The sequence below is a fragment of the Rhinopithecus roxellana genome, chromosome 6, assembly GCF_007565055.1.
Source record: "Rhinopithecus roxellana isolate Shanxi Qingling chromosome 6, ASM756505v1, whole genome shotgun sequence".
Taxonomy (NCBI): Eukaryota; Metazoa; Chordata; class Mammalia; order Primates; family Cercopithecidae; genus Rhinopithecus; species Rhinopithecus roxellana.
Genome location: NC_044554.1, coordinates 16,432,342 through 16,450,773, shown reverse-complemented (window position 1 = coordinate 16,450,773; position 18,432 = coordinate 16,432,342). Strand labels below are relative to the sequence as shown.

The following is an 18,432-nucleotide window of genomic DNA, read 5'->3' as shown; positions in this document are numbered from 1 at the left end:
ACTGGTGTATAAGAATGCTTGTGATTTTTGCACATTAATTTTGTATCCTGAGACTTTGCTGAAGTTGCCTATCAGCTTAAGGAGATTTTGGGCTGAGACGATGGGGTTTTCTTTTTTTTTTTTTTTTTTTTTTTATTATTTTTATTATTTTTATTATACTTTAAGTTCTAGGGTACATGTGCATAACGTGCAGGTTTGTTACATATGTATACTTATGCCATGTTGGTGTGCTGCACCCATCAACTCGTCAGCACCCATCAATTCATCATTTATATCTTGTATAACTCCCCAATGCAAGCCCTCCCTCCTCCCCCCTCCCCCCTCCCCATGATAGGCCCCAGTGCGTGATGTTCCCCTTCCCGAGTCCAAGTGATCTCATTGTTCAGTTCCCACCTATGAGTGAGAACATGCGGTGTTTGGTTTTCTGTTCTTGTGATAGTTTGCTAAGAATGATGGTTTCCAGCTGCATCCATGTCCCTACAAAGGACGCAAACTCATCCTTTTTTATGGCTGCATAGTATTCCATGGTGTATATGTGCCACATTTTCTTAATCCAGTCTGTCACAGATGGACATTTGGGTTGATTCCAAGTCTTTGCTATTGTGAATAGTGCCGCAATAAACATACGTGTACATGTGTCTTTGTAGTAGAATAATTTATAATCCTTTGGGTATATACCCAGTAGTGGGATGGCTGGGTCATAAGGTACATCTAGTTCTAGATCCTTGAGGAATTGCCATACTGTTTTCCATAATGGTTGAACTAGTTTACAATCCCACCAACAGTGTAAAAGTGTTCCTATTTCTCCACATCCTCTCCAACACCTGTTGTTTCCTGACTTCTTAATGATTGCCATTCTAACTGGTGTGAGATGGTATCTCATTGTGGTTTTGATTTGCATTTCTCTGATGGCGAGTGATGATGAGCATTTTTTCATGTGTCTGTTGGCTGTATGAATATCTTCTTTTGAGAAATGTCTGTTCATATCCTTTCCCCACTTTTTGATGGGGCTGTTTGTTTTTTTCTCGTATATTTGTTTGAGTTCTTTGTAGATTCTGGATATTAGCCCTTTGTCAGATGAGTAGGTTGCAAAAATTTTCTCCCATTCTGTAGGTTGCCTGTTCACTCTGATGGTAGTTTCTTTTGCTGTGCAAAAGCTCTTTAGTTTAATGAGATCCCATTTGTCAATTTTTGCTTTTGCTGCCGTTGCTTTTGGTGTTTTAGACATGAAGTCCTTGCCCATGCCTATGTCCTGAATGGTACTACCTAGATTTTCTTCTAGGGTTTTTATGGTATTAGGTCTAACATTTAAGTCTCTAATCCATCTTGAATTAATCTTCGTATAAGGGGTAAGGAAAGGATCCAGTTTCAGCTTTCTACTTATGGCTAGCCAATTTTCCCAGCACCATGTATTAAATAGGGAATCCTTTCCCCATTTCTTGTTTCTCTCAGGTTTGTCAAAGATCAGATGGCTGTAGATGTGTGGTATTATTTCTGAGGACTCTGTTCTGTTCCATTGATCTATATCTCTGTTTTGGTACCAGTACCATGCTGTTTTGGTGACTGTAGCCTTGTAGTATAGTTTGAAGTCAGGTAGCGTGACGCCTCCAGCTTTGTCCTTTTGACTTAGGATTGTCTTGGCAATGCGGGCCCTTTTTTGGTTCCATATGAACTTTAAAGCAGTTTTTTCCAATTCTGTGAAGAAACTCATTGGTAGCTTGATGGGGATGGCATTGAATCTATAAATAACCTTGGGGAGTATGGCCATTTTCACGATATTGATTCTTCCTATCCATGAGCATGGTATGTTCTTCCATTTGTTTGTGTCCTCTTTTATTTCACTGAGCAGTGGTTTGTAGTTCTCCTTGAAGAGGTCCTTTACATCCCTTGTAAGCTGGATTCCTAGGTATTTTATTCTCTTTGAAGCAATTGTGAATGGAAGTTCATTATGATTTGGCTCTCTGCTTCTCTGTTACTGGTGTATAAGAATGCTTGTGATTTTTGCACATTAATTTTGTATCCTGAGACTTTGCTGAAGTTGCCTATCAGCTTAAGGAGATTTTGGGCTGAGACGATGGGGTTTTCTAAATATACAATCATGTCATCTGCAAACAGGGACAATTTGACTTCTTCCTTTCCTAACTGAATACCCTTGATTTCTTTCTCTTGCCTGATTGCCCTAGCCAGAACTTCCAACACTATGTTGAATAGGAGTGGTGAGAGAGGGCATCCCTGTCTTGTGCCAGTTTTCAAAGGGAATTTTTCCAGTTTTTGCCCATTCAGTATGATATTAGCTGTGGGTTTGTCATAAATAGCTCTTATTATTTTGAGGTACGTTCCATCAATACCGAATTTATTGAGCGTTTTTAGCATGAAGGGCTGTTGAATTTTGTCAAAAGCCTTTTCTGCATCTATTGAGACAATCATGTGGTTCTTGTCTTTGGTTCTGTTTATATGCTGGATTACGTTTATTGATTTGCGAATGTTGAACCAGCCTTGCATCCCAGGGATGAAGCCCACTTGATCATGGTGGATAAGCTTTTTGATGTGCTGCTGAATCCGGTTTGCCAGTATTTTATTGAGAATTTTTGCATCAATGTTCATCAGGGATATTGGTCTAAAATTCTCTTTTTTTGATGTGTCTCTGCCAGGCTTTGGTATCAGGATGATGTTGGCCTCATAAAATGAGTTAGGGAGGATTCCCTCTTTTTCTATTGATTGGAATAGTTTCAGAAGGAATGGTACCAGCTCCTCCTTGTACCTCTGGTAGAATTCAGCTGTGAATCCATCTGGTCCTGGACTTTTTTTGGTGGGTAGGCTATTAATTGTTGCCTCAATTTCAGAGCCTGCTATTGGTCTATTCAGGGATTCAACTTCTTCCTGGTTTAGCCTTGGGAGAGTGTAAGTGTCCAGGAATTTATCCATTTCTTCTAGATTTTCTAGTTGATTTGCGTAGAGGCGTTTATAGTATTCTCTGATGGTAGTTTGTATTTCTGTGGGGTCAGTGGTGATATCCCCTTTATCATTTTTTATTGCATCTATTTGATTCCTCTCTCTTTTCTTCTTTATTAGCCTTGCTAGCGGTCTGTCAATTTTGTTGATCTTTTCAAAAAACCAACTCCTGGATTCATTGATTTTTTGGAGGGTTTTTTGTGTCTCTATCTCCTTCAGTTCGGCTCTGATCTTAGTTATTTCTTGCCTTCTGCTAGCTTTTGAATGTGTTTGCTCTTGCCTCTCTAGTTCTTTTAATTGTGATGTTAGAGTGTCAATTTTAGATCTTTCCTGCTTTCTCTTGTGGGCATTTAGTGCTATTAATTTCCCTATACACACTGCTTTAAATGTGTCCCAGAGATTCTGGTATGTTGTATCTTTGTTCTCATTGGTTTCAAAGAACATCTTTATTTCCGCTTTCATTTCGTTATGTACCCAGTAGTCATTCAGGAGCAGGTTGTTCAGTTTCCATGTAGTTGAGCGGTTTTGATTGAGTTTCTTAGTCCTGAGTTCTAGTTTGATTGCACTGTGGTCTGACAGTTTGTTATAATTTCTGTTCTTTTACATTTGCTGAGGAGTGCTTTACTTCCAATTATGTGGTCAATTTTGGAATAAGTGCGATGTGGTGCTGAGAAGAATGTATATTCTGTTGATTTGGGGTGGAGAGTTCTATAGATGTCTATTAGGTCCGCTTGGTGCAGAGATGAGTTCAATTCCTGGATATCCTTGTTAACTTTCTGTCTCGTTGATCTGTCTAATGTTGACAGCGGAGTGTTGAAGTCTCCCATTATTATTGTATGGGAGTCTAAGTCTCTTTGTAAGTCTCTAAGGACTTGCTTTATGAATCTGGGTGCTCCTGTATTTGGTGCATATATATTTAGGAGAGTTAGCTCTTCCTGTTGAATTGATCCCTTTACCATTATGTAATGGCCTTCTTTGTCTCTTTTGATCTTTGATGGTTTAAAGTCTGTTTTATCAGAGACAAGGATTGCAACCCCTGCTTTTTTTTGTTCTCCATTTGCTTGGTAGATCTTCCTCCATCCCTTTATTTTGAGCCTATGTATGTCTCTGCATGTGAGATGGGTCTCCTGAATACAGCAGACTGATGGGTCTTGACTCTTTATCCAGTTTGCCAGTCTGTGTCTTTTAATTGGAGCATTTAGTCCATTAACATTTAAGGTTAATATTGTTCTGTGTGAACTTGATCCTGCCATTTATGATATTAACTGGTTATTTTGCTCGTTAGTTGATGCAGTTTCTTCCTAGCCTCGATGGTCTTTACATTTTGGCATGTTTTTGTGATGGCTGGTACCGGTTGTTCCTTTCCATGTTTAGGGCTTCCTTCAGGGTCTCTTGTAAGGCAGGCCTGGTGGTGACAAAATCTCTAAGCATTTGCTTATCTGTAAAGGATTTTATTTCTCCTTCACTTATGAAACTTAGTTTGGCTGGATATGAAATTCTGGGTTTAAAATTCTTTTCTTTAAGAACGTTGAATATTGGCCCCCACTCTCTTCTGGCTTGTAGAGTTTCTGCCGAGAGATCTGCTGTTAGTCTGATGGGCTTCCCTTTGTGGGTTACCCGACCTTTCTCTCTGGCTGCCCTTAAGATTTTTTCCTTCATTTCAACTTTGGTGAATCTGGCAATTATGTGTCTTGGAGTTGCTCTTCTGGAGGAGTATCTTTGTGGCGTTCTCTGTATTTCCTGAATTTGAATGTTGTCCTGCCCTACTAGGTTGGGGAGGTTCTCCTGGATGATATCCTGAAGAGTGTTTTCCAACTTGATTCCATTTTCCCCCTCACTTTCAGGCACCCCAATCAGACGTAGATTTGGTCTTTTTACGTAATCCCATACTTCTTGCAGGCTTTGCTCATTTCTTTTTCTTCTTTTTTCTTTTGGTTTCTCTTCTCGCTTCATTTCATTCATTTGATCTTCAATCGCTGATACTCTTTCTTCCAGTTGATCGAGTCGGTTACTGAAGCTTGTGCATTTGTCACGTATTTCTCGTGTCATGGTTTTCATCTCTGTCATTTCGTTTATGATCTTCTCTGCATTAATTAGTCTAGCTGTCAATTCTTCCACTCTTTTTTCAAGATTTTTAGTTTCTTTGCGCTGGGTACGTAATTCCTCCTTTAGCTCTGATAAGTTTGATGGACTGAAGCCTTCTTCTCTCCTCTCGTCCAAGTCATTCTCTGACCAGCTTTGATCCGTTGCTGGCGATGGGCTGCGCTCCTTCGCAGGGGGAGATGCGCTCTTATTTTTTGAATTTCCAGCTTTTCTGCCCTGCTTTTTCCCCATCTTTGTGGTTTTATCTGCCTCTGGTCTTTGATGATGGTGACGTACTGATGGGGTTTTGGTATAGATGTCCTTCCTGTTTGATAGTTTTCCTTCTAACAGTCAGGAACCTCAGCTGCAGGTCTGTTGGAGATTGCTTGAGGTCCACTCCAGACCCTGTTTGCCTGGGTATCAGCAGCAGAGGTTGCCGAAGATAGAATATTGCTGAACAGCGAGTATACCTGTCTGATTCTTCCTTTGGAAGTTTCCTCTCAGGGGTGTACTCCACCCTGTGAGGTGTGGGGTGTCAGACTGCCCCTAGTGGGGGATGTCTCCCAGCTAGGCTACTCAGGGGTCAGAGACCCACCTGAGCAGGCAGTCTGTCCGTTCTCAGATCTCAACCTCCGCGTTGGGAGATCCAGGGCTCTCCCCAAAGCTGTCAGACAGAGTCGTTCGCGTCTGCACCGGCTCCTGCTACTTCCCCTGTTGGTCTTCAGCTGTGCGCTGTCCCCAGAGGTGGAGACTACAGAGACAGGCAGGCTTCCTTGAGCTGCTGTGAGCTCCACCCAGTTCGAGCTTCCCAGCGGCTTTGTTTACCTACTTAAGCCTCAGTAATGGCGGGCGCCCCTCCCCCAGCCTCGCTGCTGCCTTGTGGATAGATCGCGGCAGACTGCTGTGTTAGCAGTGAGGGAGGCTTCGTGGGCGTGGGACCCTCCCGGCCAGGATTGGGATATATTCTCCTGGTGTGCCTGTATGCTTACAGCGCAGTATTGGGGTGGGAGTTACCCGATTTTCCAGGTGTTGTGTGTCTCAGTTCCCCTGGCTAGGAAAACGGATCCCCTTCCCCCTTGCGCTTCCAGGTGAGGCGATGCCTCGCCCTGCTTCAGCTCTCGCTGGTCAGGCTGCAGCAGCTGACCAGCACCGATTGTCCGGCACTCCCTAGTGAGATGACCCCAGTACCTCAGTTGAAAATGCAGAAATCACCGGTGTTCTGTGTCGCTCGCGCTGGGAGTTGGAGACTGGAGCTGTTCCTATTCGGCCATCTTGCTCCGCCCTCCGACGATGGGGTTTTCTAAATATACAATCATGTCATCTGCGAACAGGGACAATTTGACTTCTTCTTTTCCTAACTGGATACCCTTGATTTCTTTCTCTTGCCTGATTGCCCTAGCCAGAACTTCCAACACTATGTTGAATAGGAGTGGTGAGAGAGGGCATCCCTGTCTTGTGCCAGTTTTCAAAAGGAATTTTTCCAGTTTTTGCCCATTCAGTATGATATTAGCTGTGGGTTTGTCATAAATAGCTCTTATTATTTTGAGGTACGTTCCATCAATACCGAATTTATTGAGCGTTTTTAGCATGAAGGGCTGTTGAATTTTGTCAAAAGCCTTTTCTGCATCTATTGAGATAATCATGTGGTTCTTGTCTTTGGTTCTGTTTATATGCTGGATTACATTTATTGATTTGCAAATGTTGAACCAGCCTTGCATCCCAGGGATGAAGCCCACTTGATCATGGTGGATAAGCTTTTTGATGTGCTGCTGAATCCGGTTTGCCAGTATTTTATTGAGAATTTTTGCATCGATGTTCATCAGGGATATTGGTCTAAAATTCTCTTTTTCTGTTGTGTCTCTGTCAGGCTTTGGTATCAGGATGATGTTGGCCTCATAAAATGAGTTAGGGAGGATTCCCTCTTTTTCTATTGATTGGATTAGTTTCAGAAGGAATGGTACCAGCTCCTCCTTGTACCTCTGGTAGAATTCAGCTGTGAATCCATCTGGTCCTGGACTTTTTTTGGTGGGTAGGCTATTAATTGTTGCCTCAATTTCAGAGCCTGCTATTGGTCTATTGAGGGATTCAACTTCTTCCTGGTTTAGTCTTGGGAGAGTGTACGTGTCCAGGAAATTATCCATTTCTTCTAGATTTTCTAGTTGATTTGCGTAGAGGCGTTTATAGTATTCTCTGATGGTAGTTTGTATTTCTGTGGGGTCGGTGGTGATATCCCCTTTATCATTTTTTATTGCATCTACTTGATTCCTCTCTCTTTTCTTCTTTATTAGCCTTGCTAGCGGTCTGTCAATTTTGTTGATCTTTTCAAAAAACCAACTCCTGGATTCATTGATTTTTTGGAGGGTTTTTTGTGTCTCTATCTCCTTAAGTTCTGCTCTGATCTTAGTTATTTCTTGCCTTCTGCTAGCTTTTGAATATGTTTGCTCTTGCCTCTCTAGTTCTTTTAATTGTGATGTTAGAGTGTCAATTTTAGATCTTTCCTGCTTTCTCTTGTGGGCATTTAGTGCTATAAATTTCCCTCTACACACTGCTTTAAATATGTCCCAGAGATTCTGGTATGTTGTATCTTTGTTCTCATTGGTTTCAAAGAACATCTTTATTTCTGCTTTCATTTCGTTATGTACCCAGTAGTCATTCAGGAGCAGGTTGTTCAGTTTCCATGTAGTTGAGCGGTTTTGATTGAGTTTCTTAGTCCTGAGTTCTAGTTTGATTGCACTGTGGTCTGAGAGACAGTTTGTTATAATTTCTGTTCTTTTACATTTGCTGAGGAGTGCTTTACTTCCAATTATGTGGTCAATTTTGGAATAAGTGCAATGTGGTGCTGAGAAGAATGTATATTCTGTTGATTTGGGGTGGAGAGTTCTGTAGATGTCTATTAGGTCTGCTTGGTGCAGAGATGAGTTCAATTCCTGGATATCCTTGTTAACTTTCTGTCTCGTTGATCTGTCTAATGTTGACAGTGGAGTGTTGAAGTCTCCCATTATTATTGTATGGGAGTCTAAGTCTCTTTGTAAGTCTCTAAGGACTTGCTTTATGAATCTGGGTGCTCCTATATTGGGTGCATATATATTTAGGATAGTTAGCTCTTCCTGTTGAATTGATCCCTTTACCATTATGTAATGGCCTTCTTTGTCTCTTTTGATCTTTGATGGTTTAAAGTCTGTTTTATCAGAGACTAGGATTGCAACCCCTGCTTTTTTTTGTTCTACATTTGCTTGGTAGATCTTCCTCCATCCCTTTATTTTGAGCCTATGTATGTCTCTGCATGTGAGATGGGTCTCCTGAATACAGCAGACTGATGGGTCTTGACTCTTTATCCAGTTTGCCAGTCTGTGTCTTTTAATTGGAGCATTTAGTCCATTAACATTTAAGGTTAATATTGTTCTGTGTGAACTTGATCCTGCCATTATGATATTAACTGGTTATTTTGCTCGTTATTTGATGCAGTTTCTTCCTAGCCTCGATGGTCTTTACATTTTGGCATGTTTTTGCAATGGCTGGTACCGGTTGTTCCTTTCCATGTTTAGGGCTTCCTTCAGGGTCTCTTGTAAGGCAGGCCTGGTGGTGACAAAATCTCTAAGCATTTGCTTATCTGTAAAGGATTTTATTTCTCCTTCACTTATGAAACTTAGTTTGGCTGGATATGAAATTCTGGGTTGAAAATTTTTTTCTTTAAGAACGTTGAATATTGGCTCCCACTCTCTTCTGGCTTGTAGAGTTTCTGCCGAGAGATCTGCTGTTAGTCTGATGGGCTTCCCTTTGTGGGTAACCCGACCTTTCTCTCTGGCTGCCCTTAAGATTTTTCCTTCATTTCAACTTTGGTGAATCTGGCAATTATGTGTCTTGGAGTTGCTCTTCTGGAGGAGTATCTTTGTGGCGTTCTCTGTATTTCCTGAACTTGAATGTTGGCCTGCCCTACTAGGTTGGGGAAGTTCTCCTGGATGATATCCTGAAGAGTGTTTTCCAACTTGGTTCCATTTTCCCCCTCACTTTCAGGCACCCCAATCAGACATAGATTTGGTCTTTTTACATAATCCCATACTTCTTGCAGGCTTTGCTCATTTCTTTTTCTTCTTTTTTCTTTTGGTTTCTCTTCTCACTTCATTTCATTCATTTGATCTTCAATCGCTGATACTCTTTCTTCCAGTTGATCGAGTCGGTTACTGAAGCTTGTGCATTTGTCACGTATTTCTCGTGTCATGGTTTTCATCTCTGTCATTTCGTTTATGATCTTCTCTGCATTAATTAGTCTAGCTGTCAATTCTTCCACTCTTTTTTCAAGATTTTTAGTTTCCTTGCACTGGGTACGTAATTCCTCCTTTAGCTTTGAGAAGTTTGATGGACTGAAGCCTTCTTCTCTCATCTCATCAAAGTCATTCTCTGACCAGCTTTGATCCGTTGCTGGCGATGGGCTGCGCTCCTTTGCAGGGGGAGATGCGCTCTTATTTTTTGAATTTCCAGCTTTTCTGCCCTGCTTCTTCCCCATCTTTGTGGTTTTATCTGTCTCTGGTCTTTGATGATGGTGACGTACTGATGGGGTTTTGGTATAGGTGTCCTTCCTGTTTGATAGTTTTCCTTCTGACAGTCAGAAGGACTGTCTGTTGGTCTGTTGGAGATTGCTTGAGGTCCACTCCAGACCCTGTTTGCCTGGGTATCAGCAGCAGAGGTTGCCGAAGATAGAATATTGCTGAACAGCGAGTATACCTGTCTGATTCTTCCTTTGGAAGTTTCCTCTCAGGGGTGTACTCCACCCTGTGAGGTGTGGGGTGTCAGACTGCCCCTAGTGGGGGATGTCTCCCAGCTAGGCTACTCAGGGGTCAGAGACCCACCTGAGCAGGCAGTCTGTCCATTCTCAGATCTCAACCTCCGCGTTGGGAGATCCACGGCTCTCCCCAAAGCTGTCAGGCAGAGTCGTTCGCGTCTGCACCGCCCCTGCTGCTTCCCCTGTTGGTCTTCAGCTGTGTGCTGTCCCCAGAGGTGGAGTCTATGGAGACAGGCAGGCTTCCTTGTGCTGCTGTGAGCTCCACCCAGTTCAAGCTTCCCAGCGGCTTTGTTTACCTACTTAAGCCTCAGCAATGGCGGGCGCCCCTCCCCCAGCCTCGCTGCTGCCTTGCGGATAGATCGCGGCAGACTGCTGTGTTAGCAGTGAGGGAGGCTCTGTGGGCGTGGGACCCTCCCGGCCATGTGTGGGATATATTCTCCTGGTGTGCCTGTTTGCTTAAAGCGCAGTATTGGGGTGGGAGTTACCCGATTTTCCAGGTGTTGTGTGTCTCAGTTCCCCTGGCTAGGAAAACGGATTCCCTTCCCCCTTGCGCTTCCAGGTGAGGCGATGCCTCGCCCTGCTTCAGCTCTCGCTGGTCAGGTTGCAGCAGCTGACCAGTACCGATTGCCCAACACTCCCTAGTGAGATGACCCCAGTACCTCAGTTGAAAATGCAGAAATCACCGGTGTTCTGTGTCGCTCGCGCTGGGAGTTGGAGACTGGAGCTGTTCCTATTCGGCCATCTTGCTCCGCCCCCCCCCAAAATAATCTTTTAAGGCAAAAGGCGCTACTACAGTTAAAGAGATTTCAGAGTGATACAAATAAATCTACCTGTTGGAACTGCAGTAAAATGATTAAATAAGAAGTATTTATATCATAAATATACTATGTATAACAGTTATATAAAATAATATTTATAAAAACACATATATAGTAGAACATACATGTTTTATTTGTTTTGCAAAAGACTATAAAAGTACATTTTGCCTCACTGATACAGAAAACTTCCTTTTTTTGTTTGAGATGGAGTCTGGCTCTGTCATCCAGGCTGCAGTGCAGTGGTGCAATCTCAGCTCACTGCAACCTCCGCCTCCCGGGTTCAAGCGATTTTCCCGCCTCGGCCTCCCAAGTAGCTAGGATCATGGGCGTGCACCACCACACCCAGCCAATTTTTGTATTTTTAGTAGAGACAGGGTTTCACCATGTTGGCCAGGCTGGTCTTGAACTCCTGACCTCAGTGATCCGCCCACGTCAGCCTCCCAAAGTGCTGAGATTACAGGCAGCAGCCACCGCCCCCGGCCAGAAAACTTCTTGAAGATTTTAAGTGCCATCTGACGGCAAGACCAAGTCCAAGTCCTAGCTGTTTGTAACACTTATAACCCTAACCAATTTTTTCACACATGTTCCTTAAGGTTGGTCTTTCAGTTAGGACAGGCTAAGTTATGCTACAGAAATAACCCCCAAATATCATGGCTTCGAACTACCAAAACTGTTTCCTACAAAGCCTGTGCGCAATCAAGAGGACTCAGACCACTGTTGGCTCAGCATTCCCGGCTGCTCCCATTTTACAGCACCTCCACGGCGCCATGCACTTCCACAATTACCACAGGAGAGGGAAAAACAGCTAGAGGGTCTCACTTGGCAACTAGATGTAATAGGCTGGAAGTGATATGTGTCACTTTTGTCTACAGTCCTCTGGCCAGAATGAGTTATATGACCCTGCTCAACCACAAAGGGTGCAAGGAAGTATAAACTTTCTATGTGCCCAGGAGGAGAGGAGAACTAGGCATAGGTTAGGATCAGAGGTGTCTACCACAGCTGGAAACTCCTGTTCACATTTCTGAGGTCGTGACCGTCCATAAGTTTCTGGAGCATGACAGTCCTGAAGAGAATCAGAAAGGTTTCTATATACCTAGCTGCTTCATCTCAGAGGCTGACCCCTTTTTCACTCAAGGAAGGCTCTAGCACAAGGCTGCAGCCCTCTCAAGCATCCTCTGCCCTTTCAGTGGTGCTTGGTCATTTACCACAGGGAGTGCCCTCTGAGACAGGAGAGAACCAGGGGCAACAGGACCCCTCACTTGGGAACACAGAGGCAGGTAACAGTTGTCTTGAGCATCTTCTGACTGGAATACCTCCGACCCTGCACAGAAATAGCCAGGAGCCTGGCACTGAGTTCTGGATTGCCCTTGGCTAGTTGGAAGTGCAGGCTGCTGATCATCTATATCCACATAATTTGACCTAGTCCTTCACTGTTATAGTCTGCCATGACACCATGCTGGATCTGACTCTTTCAACTGGTGAAAATAATGATCCACTTGGCCCCACTCTGCAGTGAACCCTCTAGCTCTTCTAGAACTGGATGACCCAGTCACTTCCGCAGGTCAGGCTGATGGACAACTGATCCAAACAAGACATTTCCCTAATCTTGGGTTAGCAAAATGAGATTACAAAACATTATAGGACTATAGATTTCATAATAGGCTTGATGCATTTGAAAATTACCTTTTCTCTGTTACTTGTATTTTCTTTTTCTCTATTGGCAGCAAAAACAGCTTCCTAAAATATTTTTACTTCAAAAGTTAGCACCGAGCTTAAAAATCAGATGATAGTTTACAGCCCTCACCTCTAATAGAAGCCTTTGATGCATTGCTTGAGTTTGCGTAAGTGCATCCCAGGACACTTTCAAGAGCAGTTCCATCTTTCTTAAATTGCGAAAATCCCGTTCTTTCTCTCTTTGCTTACGAGAAAGTTCATCATGGTAGTTCTGCTTGTCAATGAGACTGTTGCGTAAATTCAGATCCAATATCCCTCTGTTCCAGGTAAAGAAAGAAGATGAAAGTGATTTGTTATCAGCTGTCCTAAATGTGTTTCAAAACTTATCAAGACAGCATGTTGAATATTGGCTCCCAATCTCTTCTGGCAAAGACCTAAAAACAGAACTACCATTCGACCCAGCAATCCTATTACTGGGTATATACTCAAAGGAATATAAACTGTTCTATCATAAAGACACATGCACACGTTTGCTCATCACAGTGCTATTCACAATAGCAAAGACATAGAACCAACCTAAATGTCCATCAATGGTAGACCAGTTAAAGAAAATGTGGTACATATGTCACAGAGTATTATGCAGCCATAAAAAAGAATGAGATCATATCTTTTGCAGGAATGTCGATGGAGTTGGAGGTCATTATCCTTAGCAAACCAGTGCAGGGACAGAAAACCAAATATTACATGTTCTCACTTATAAGTGGGAGCAAAATGATGAGGATACATGGACACATAAAGAGGAACAACACACACTGGAGCCTTTCGAAGGGTGGAGGGTGGGAGGAGGGAGGGAGAGAATCAGGAAAAATAGCTAGTAGGTACTAGGCTTAATACCTGGATGACAAAATAATCTGTACAACAACCCCCCATGACACAAGTTTACCTACAACAAACCTGTATGTGTAACCTTGAATTTAAAATAAAAGTTTAATAAAAGACAGCATGCTCAGTATATACATACACAACTATTCTCCTATTGGAATCATAAATTGTAAATAATGCCAAAGGCAACTAGGTTTGTGAGTTGGTGTCATTTAGAACTGCAGTCTTACAACCCTCACCCCCCAAAAAATAACAGATTAGCAGATAGAAGCCTCCAGTTTCCTTGAAATTCTACTTAAAAGCAGGACATAGGCTGGGCGAGGTGGCTCACGTCTGTAATCCCGGCACTTTGGGGGGCCAAAGCGGGAAATCACGAGGTCAAGAGATCGAGACCACCTGGCCAACATGGTGAAACCCTGTCTCTATTAAAAAATAAATAAATAAATAAATAAATAAATAAATAAATAAATAAATAAATTAGCCAGGCATGGTGGTGCGCACCTGTAGTCCCAACTACTTGGGAGGCTGAGGCAGGAGAATCACTTGAACCCAGGAGGTGGAGCTTTCAGTGAGCTGAGATCGCACCACTGCATTCCAGTCTGGGCAAGACTCCATCTCAAAAAAAAAAAAAAAAAAAAAAAGCAGGACATAAAACTCTCCTAGGGACTTACACCATGAAATTACTTCTATTAGAAAAAAGTCAAGATGGCCTAAGAAATGTCATTCATTTGTTGGCAAAATCCCTGAACTAAACATAACATACTCCAGTCATATAATTTTCCAAAGGCACAGTTTTGTCCTGAAAATTTGGTAACAGAAAATTGAGAAAATGTATAAGTATCAAAAAATACTTCAAAGTGCTTTATCTGATAATATATTAATGGTAAAAGTTGACTTAAAATTATTTAAAAATATTAATGACTCAACACCAAAGTAAGATTATGTTTTAAATTCTCAAGTATAATTTGAAGAAAAATTTAGATGACAGAACATAACGTACATAAATATAACTAACCTTTCAGTTAATGAAGTTGCTTCATTCTCTCTGGCTAATTCCAATAGCTTGACCAATTGGTTATGTTCTCGTTCTTTGATTTCAAGTAAGGCTCGTTTGCCTTCAACTTCCTTTATTACATTTTCCTTCTCTTCCACTATAGCACTAACCTTGTTTTCAACTTTCTTTAGGGAGTCATTTAGGTTTTTGACTTCTTGTTCCAAGAGAATTTTTTTCTTTTCCATTTCTCTGTAGGGGATACACACACATACACACACATTTGCCTTATTTTGAGGCCATGCTGGCCTTACCTATTCTTGCTTTCTAACCAGGCAGCAGAAGAGATAATCATAAATTCAATGATCTCAGCAGTGGGTAAACACCACAGATGGGTGGGACTTGGAGGGTATCTCCACTGAGTGCCACGGAAGGCAGGAATTTGCCCAGCCTCCCTACTTTCTCTGCAGATCCCAATTTGCTACTATCTCCTGTGATTCAGCCCCCATCCTGACCAGCCTCCTGGAATTGATCTGAGTTTCTCAACTTTGGTGTTGGTGAGCTTAGTTTTTAGAACAGTTACTAGTGCCTGCCTAATTTTTCCCTTTCCTCTTAGGATTAGTCACCAGAGTAATCATATTGTTTTTCCAAAATTTTTGTATCTTCACTTAAAATCTTTTATCTTTTTTGGTTCCTCTAAACACTGAGAATTTCCTCAATGACCTCTGCCTCCAAATCTACTCTGAACATCTGAGGGGTGTTACAGACATGAATGGGTGGCAAAGTTGGGAGTTACTATTATTTGGTCTTTGGGCTGCTGCCTGGCTGATATACTTCTAGACCATGAAATTCTAACCAGTTCACATAATCTATCCCATGTACAGCCCTGTTAAAGTCAATTGAATTTCTCCATAAAAATATGATTTATAAATTGGCAACAGAATCTTGACCCATAATTAAGCCATAAATATTATGAATGCTAGTAATTTGGTGCATTACTTTCTTTTAAAGAACTTGATATAAACAACCTAGGCACGGCCAAAAGCAGACAATTCTAAAATTATCATAGTAATTTAACATGTCAGTGGTTAGTACTCTCGTTTCAGTGTGCACACATAACTTGGACTTGGAGGGATTCAAAGTAAAAATATTGAATCATACACTTTTTTGCGTGTTATTTTTTCTATCTCTTTTCCAATTTGTACTGGAATGGTTTGATGGTGGGCCACTTCATCCTAGCAAAGAAATGAAATCATGTTAAATTATGTGGTTTTTCGACCAGAAGCAATTAAGACAAGAAAATTAAATATGAGGGAGAAAGGAACTACACTATGTAGATACTTACCATCTGCCCTGTGTGCTTTAATTATCCCATTTAATACTCACAATGACCTTGTAAGATAGCTGTATTTGTTATCATTTTGAAGAGGAGGTAACTGAGTGTAGCAAATACTGTTGGTCTTCTGCCCAGATTCCCTTTATGGAGGTACAGATGGTCCTCTACATACAACGCAGTTACATCCCAATAAACCCATTGTAAGTTGAAACTATCTTAAGTCGAAAATGTATTTAATACACCTAACCTACTGAAATCATAGCTTAGCCTAGCCTACATTCTCAGGACACTTTTATTAGTCTATAATCCACCTAACACAAAGCTTATTATATAATAAAGTGTTGAGTGCCACACAGCAAATACACGTAACTTATTGAATACTGTACAATAAATGTAATTTATTCAATACTGAAAGTGAAAAATGGAATGGTTGCATGGCTACTTGAAGCGTGGTTTCTACTAAATGCATACTGCTTTCACACTACTGTAAAGTAGAAAAATCATAAGCTGAACCATCATTAAGCCAGGGCCCATCTGCCCACCCACCCCTCAGATGCTGCAGGGGTGACTGCTAATGGTTCATGCTTAATTTCCTCTCCATCAGATTGTCACTGGCTGAGCAGAGCTGCCTTGTGAAGGAATGGGAGCCAGGGGGTGGAGGGAGGAGGGGAGCAAGCTGCAACCAATGACTAACCGATGCAGTGATCTAATAGACACCCCCCACCCCCACCTTTCGGTGCAACAGCCTCCATGATGTAACTTATGACTTCGTGAGTTCTCCATGGGATCAGGCTGAGACTAGAGTTCTCCTGAAGCAGCTGTATTCTGGCCCATCTTCTTCCCCAGCTCTATCCTGCTTCCCTCCATCTCCTATAGGATTCTCCTTAGAGCTCTCCTTCCATTAGCAGTTGTCTTAGGCTCTGTTTCTGGGGAGCCCTGCCTAAGACTCATGCTACAAGAATTTAAATAAGTTTCCCGAAGTCACACAGCTAGTAAGTAAGTGGCAAGGCCAAGCTCAGAAGCTAAGTTTGTCTAACACCACACCTCCCACTATGCTCTGTGGATTCACGGGAGGTTCAGTTGAAGTCTCAAGAGTCTTATGTACACAGCAAGGGTTATAGACAAGCGCCTTCCTGCCCAAGGATGTCATTGAACTTTGGAGCCAGGGGTAACACACATGCAGGGAGGTTGAATCCGTCACTACAGTGTGCTGGGCGAGACATTTCTCTGTGGGATCTTGCTCAGTCCTGGGGCAGATCACATTTTGTGGGGCTGAAACTTGTACCATCTGGAGGGCCCTCGTTAAGAAAAAGAGTAAAAATTACAAATGCTAACTTAGGTACAGCATCTCGGAAGAGGTTCATGCAAGTGAGGGGCCTGAACTTAAGCTTCACTGGGTTCCTGTTAAATCCATCTCTGCTAGGGTCCTGTGCTCTGGACAGCAGCTGGGCACATCTTGGCTGACTGCTCTAAGACTGTTATAGAAAAATAGGTCAAAGTGTATTACCATTATCCCCTAGGCCAATGAGTTTCAGATGTTGTTTTTAAAACAGCTCTAGGTTAAACTGTTTTGAGAGTTATTTATACATCTTTCAAAGTAAAATGAATTTTAATTCATTATCTCCTAAAACATAAATACAGGCCTCTCATCCCTTTTATAGTGAGAGGAAGTGGAATGCAATCAAACAGACAAGGATAAGGTAATACAAATATATGTGAGAGGTTAGGACATTTGATTGTTTTTTTTCTGTGTGTGTGTGTGTGTGTGTGTGTGTGTGTTTGCTGTTGTTGTTGTTTTTGAGACAGAGTCTCACTCTATCACCTAGGCTGGAGTGCAGTGGTGCAATCTTAGCTCACTGCAATCTCCACCTCCCGGGTTCAAGCAATTCTCCTGCCTCAGCCTCCTCCCGAATAGCTGGGATTACAGGCATCCACCATCACACACCCAGCTAATTTTTGTATTTTTAGTAGAGACAAGGTTTCACCATGTTCGCCAGGCTGGTCTGAAACTCCTCACCTCAGGTGATCCACCCGCCTTGGCCTCACAAAATGCTAGGATTATAGGTGTGAGCCACTGCACCTGGCCATGGTTGTTCTTCAAGGAAACAATTGTTTGTGACACTCGTTTCTAATGTCCAAAAATGTTTGGTGAGGTCAGGAGATACCTTTTCACAGGGTGATGCTCCAAATTACAGTGATACTCCCAAACACCCTAAGGTCTTTTGTGAATTCCCAGAGCCTAGATTTAGTTTGATAGGATCAATCGCAATACAGACATTTCAGTTTGTGAGACAGTACCCCTCTTTATCCAGCCTGCTGGTTACTCTTGATACCCACACACTTTTATATCCATGCAAGGCACAATGTTTAAGTGTCAATGGCAAGTAGCACACCTTTAAGACGATCTGATGTTCTAACAATTCTTCTAGTTCCTTCTGCTCCTTTAGTAACTGCTTTTGTTTAGATGCCAAATCTTCTCGTAAATTTTTAATTTCTAATTTCTTCTGCATTATTTCTTTACGTAATTCTTCAGTGCTTTCTCTCAATATTTTCATCTTCTTCTCCATTTCCTTTAAAAGTCATGAGATGATTAGGTTATACAGTCTGAACAAACATTTACCTACCTAAAAACTGAATTAAAACTAATTTCACTCACCATTTTGATTATATTTGTTTTGAGGTTCATGAATGATTTCTCACAAAGTTAAATGATTTCTCACAAAGCTAAATGCAACTTATGATTGCCAACATCTTTAACAAAGGCATGATAATGATACTGCATGTATAATTAAACACGTTAGATTTGAATTCTTTATTAGTGCTCTTTTCTATCCTCCTACTTTAAAAACGCTTCATTTTACGTGTTTTTATTTCATACCAAGAAGCGTGAAAAAAAATGTACAGTCTGTTTTCTAGT

At 41.9% G+C, this 18,432-nt stretch overlaps 1 protein-coding gene across 3 annotated transcripts in view; it reads right to left on the bottom strand.

Moving 5' to 3' along the window:
* CCDC146 (coiled-coil domain containing 146) overlaps positions 1–18,432 on the bottom strand; it is a 157,405-nt gene that overhangs the window by 32,099 nt on the left and 106,874 nt on the right. For all 3 annotated transcript variants that reach the window (XM_030932579.1, XM_030932580.1, XM_030932581.1), the window contains 4 exons: positions 17,909–18,085; positions 15,341–15,414; positions 14,204–14,431; positions 12,437–12,623 (listed from right to left, as the gene is read on the bottom strand). In XM_030932579.1, the coding sequence (XP_030788439.1) occupies positions 12,437–12,623; positions 14,204–14,431; positions 15,341–15,414; positions 17,909–18,085 (666 nt within the window). The remainder of the gene's footprint in view (positions 1–12,436; positions 12,624–14,203; positions 14,432–15,340; positions 15,415–17,908; positions 18,086–18,432) is intronic.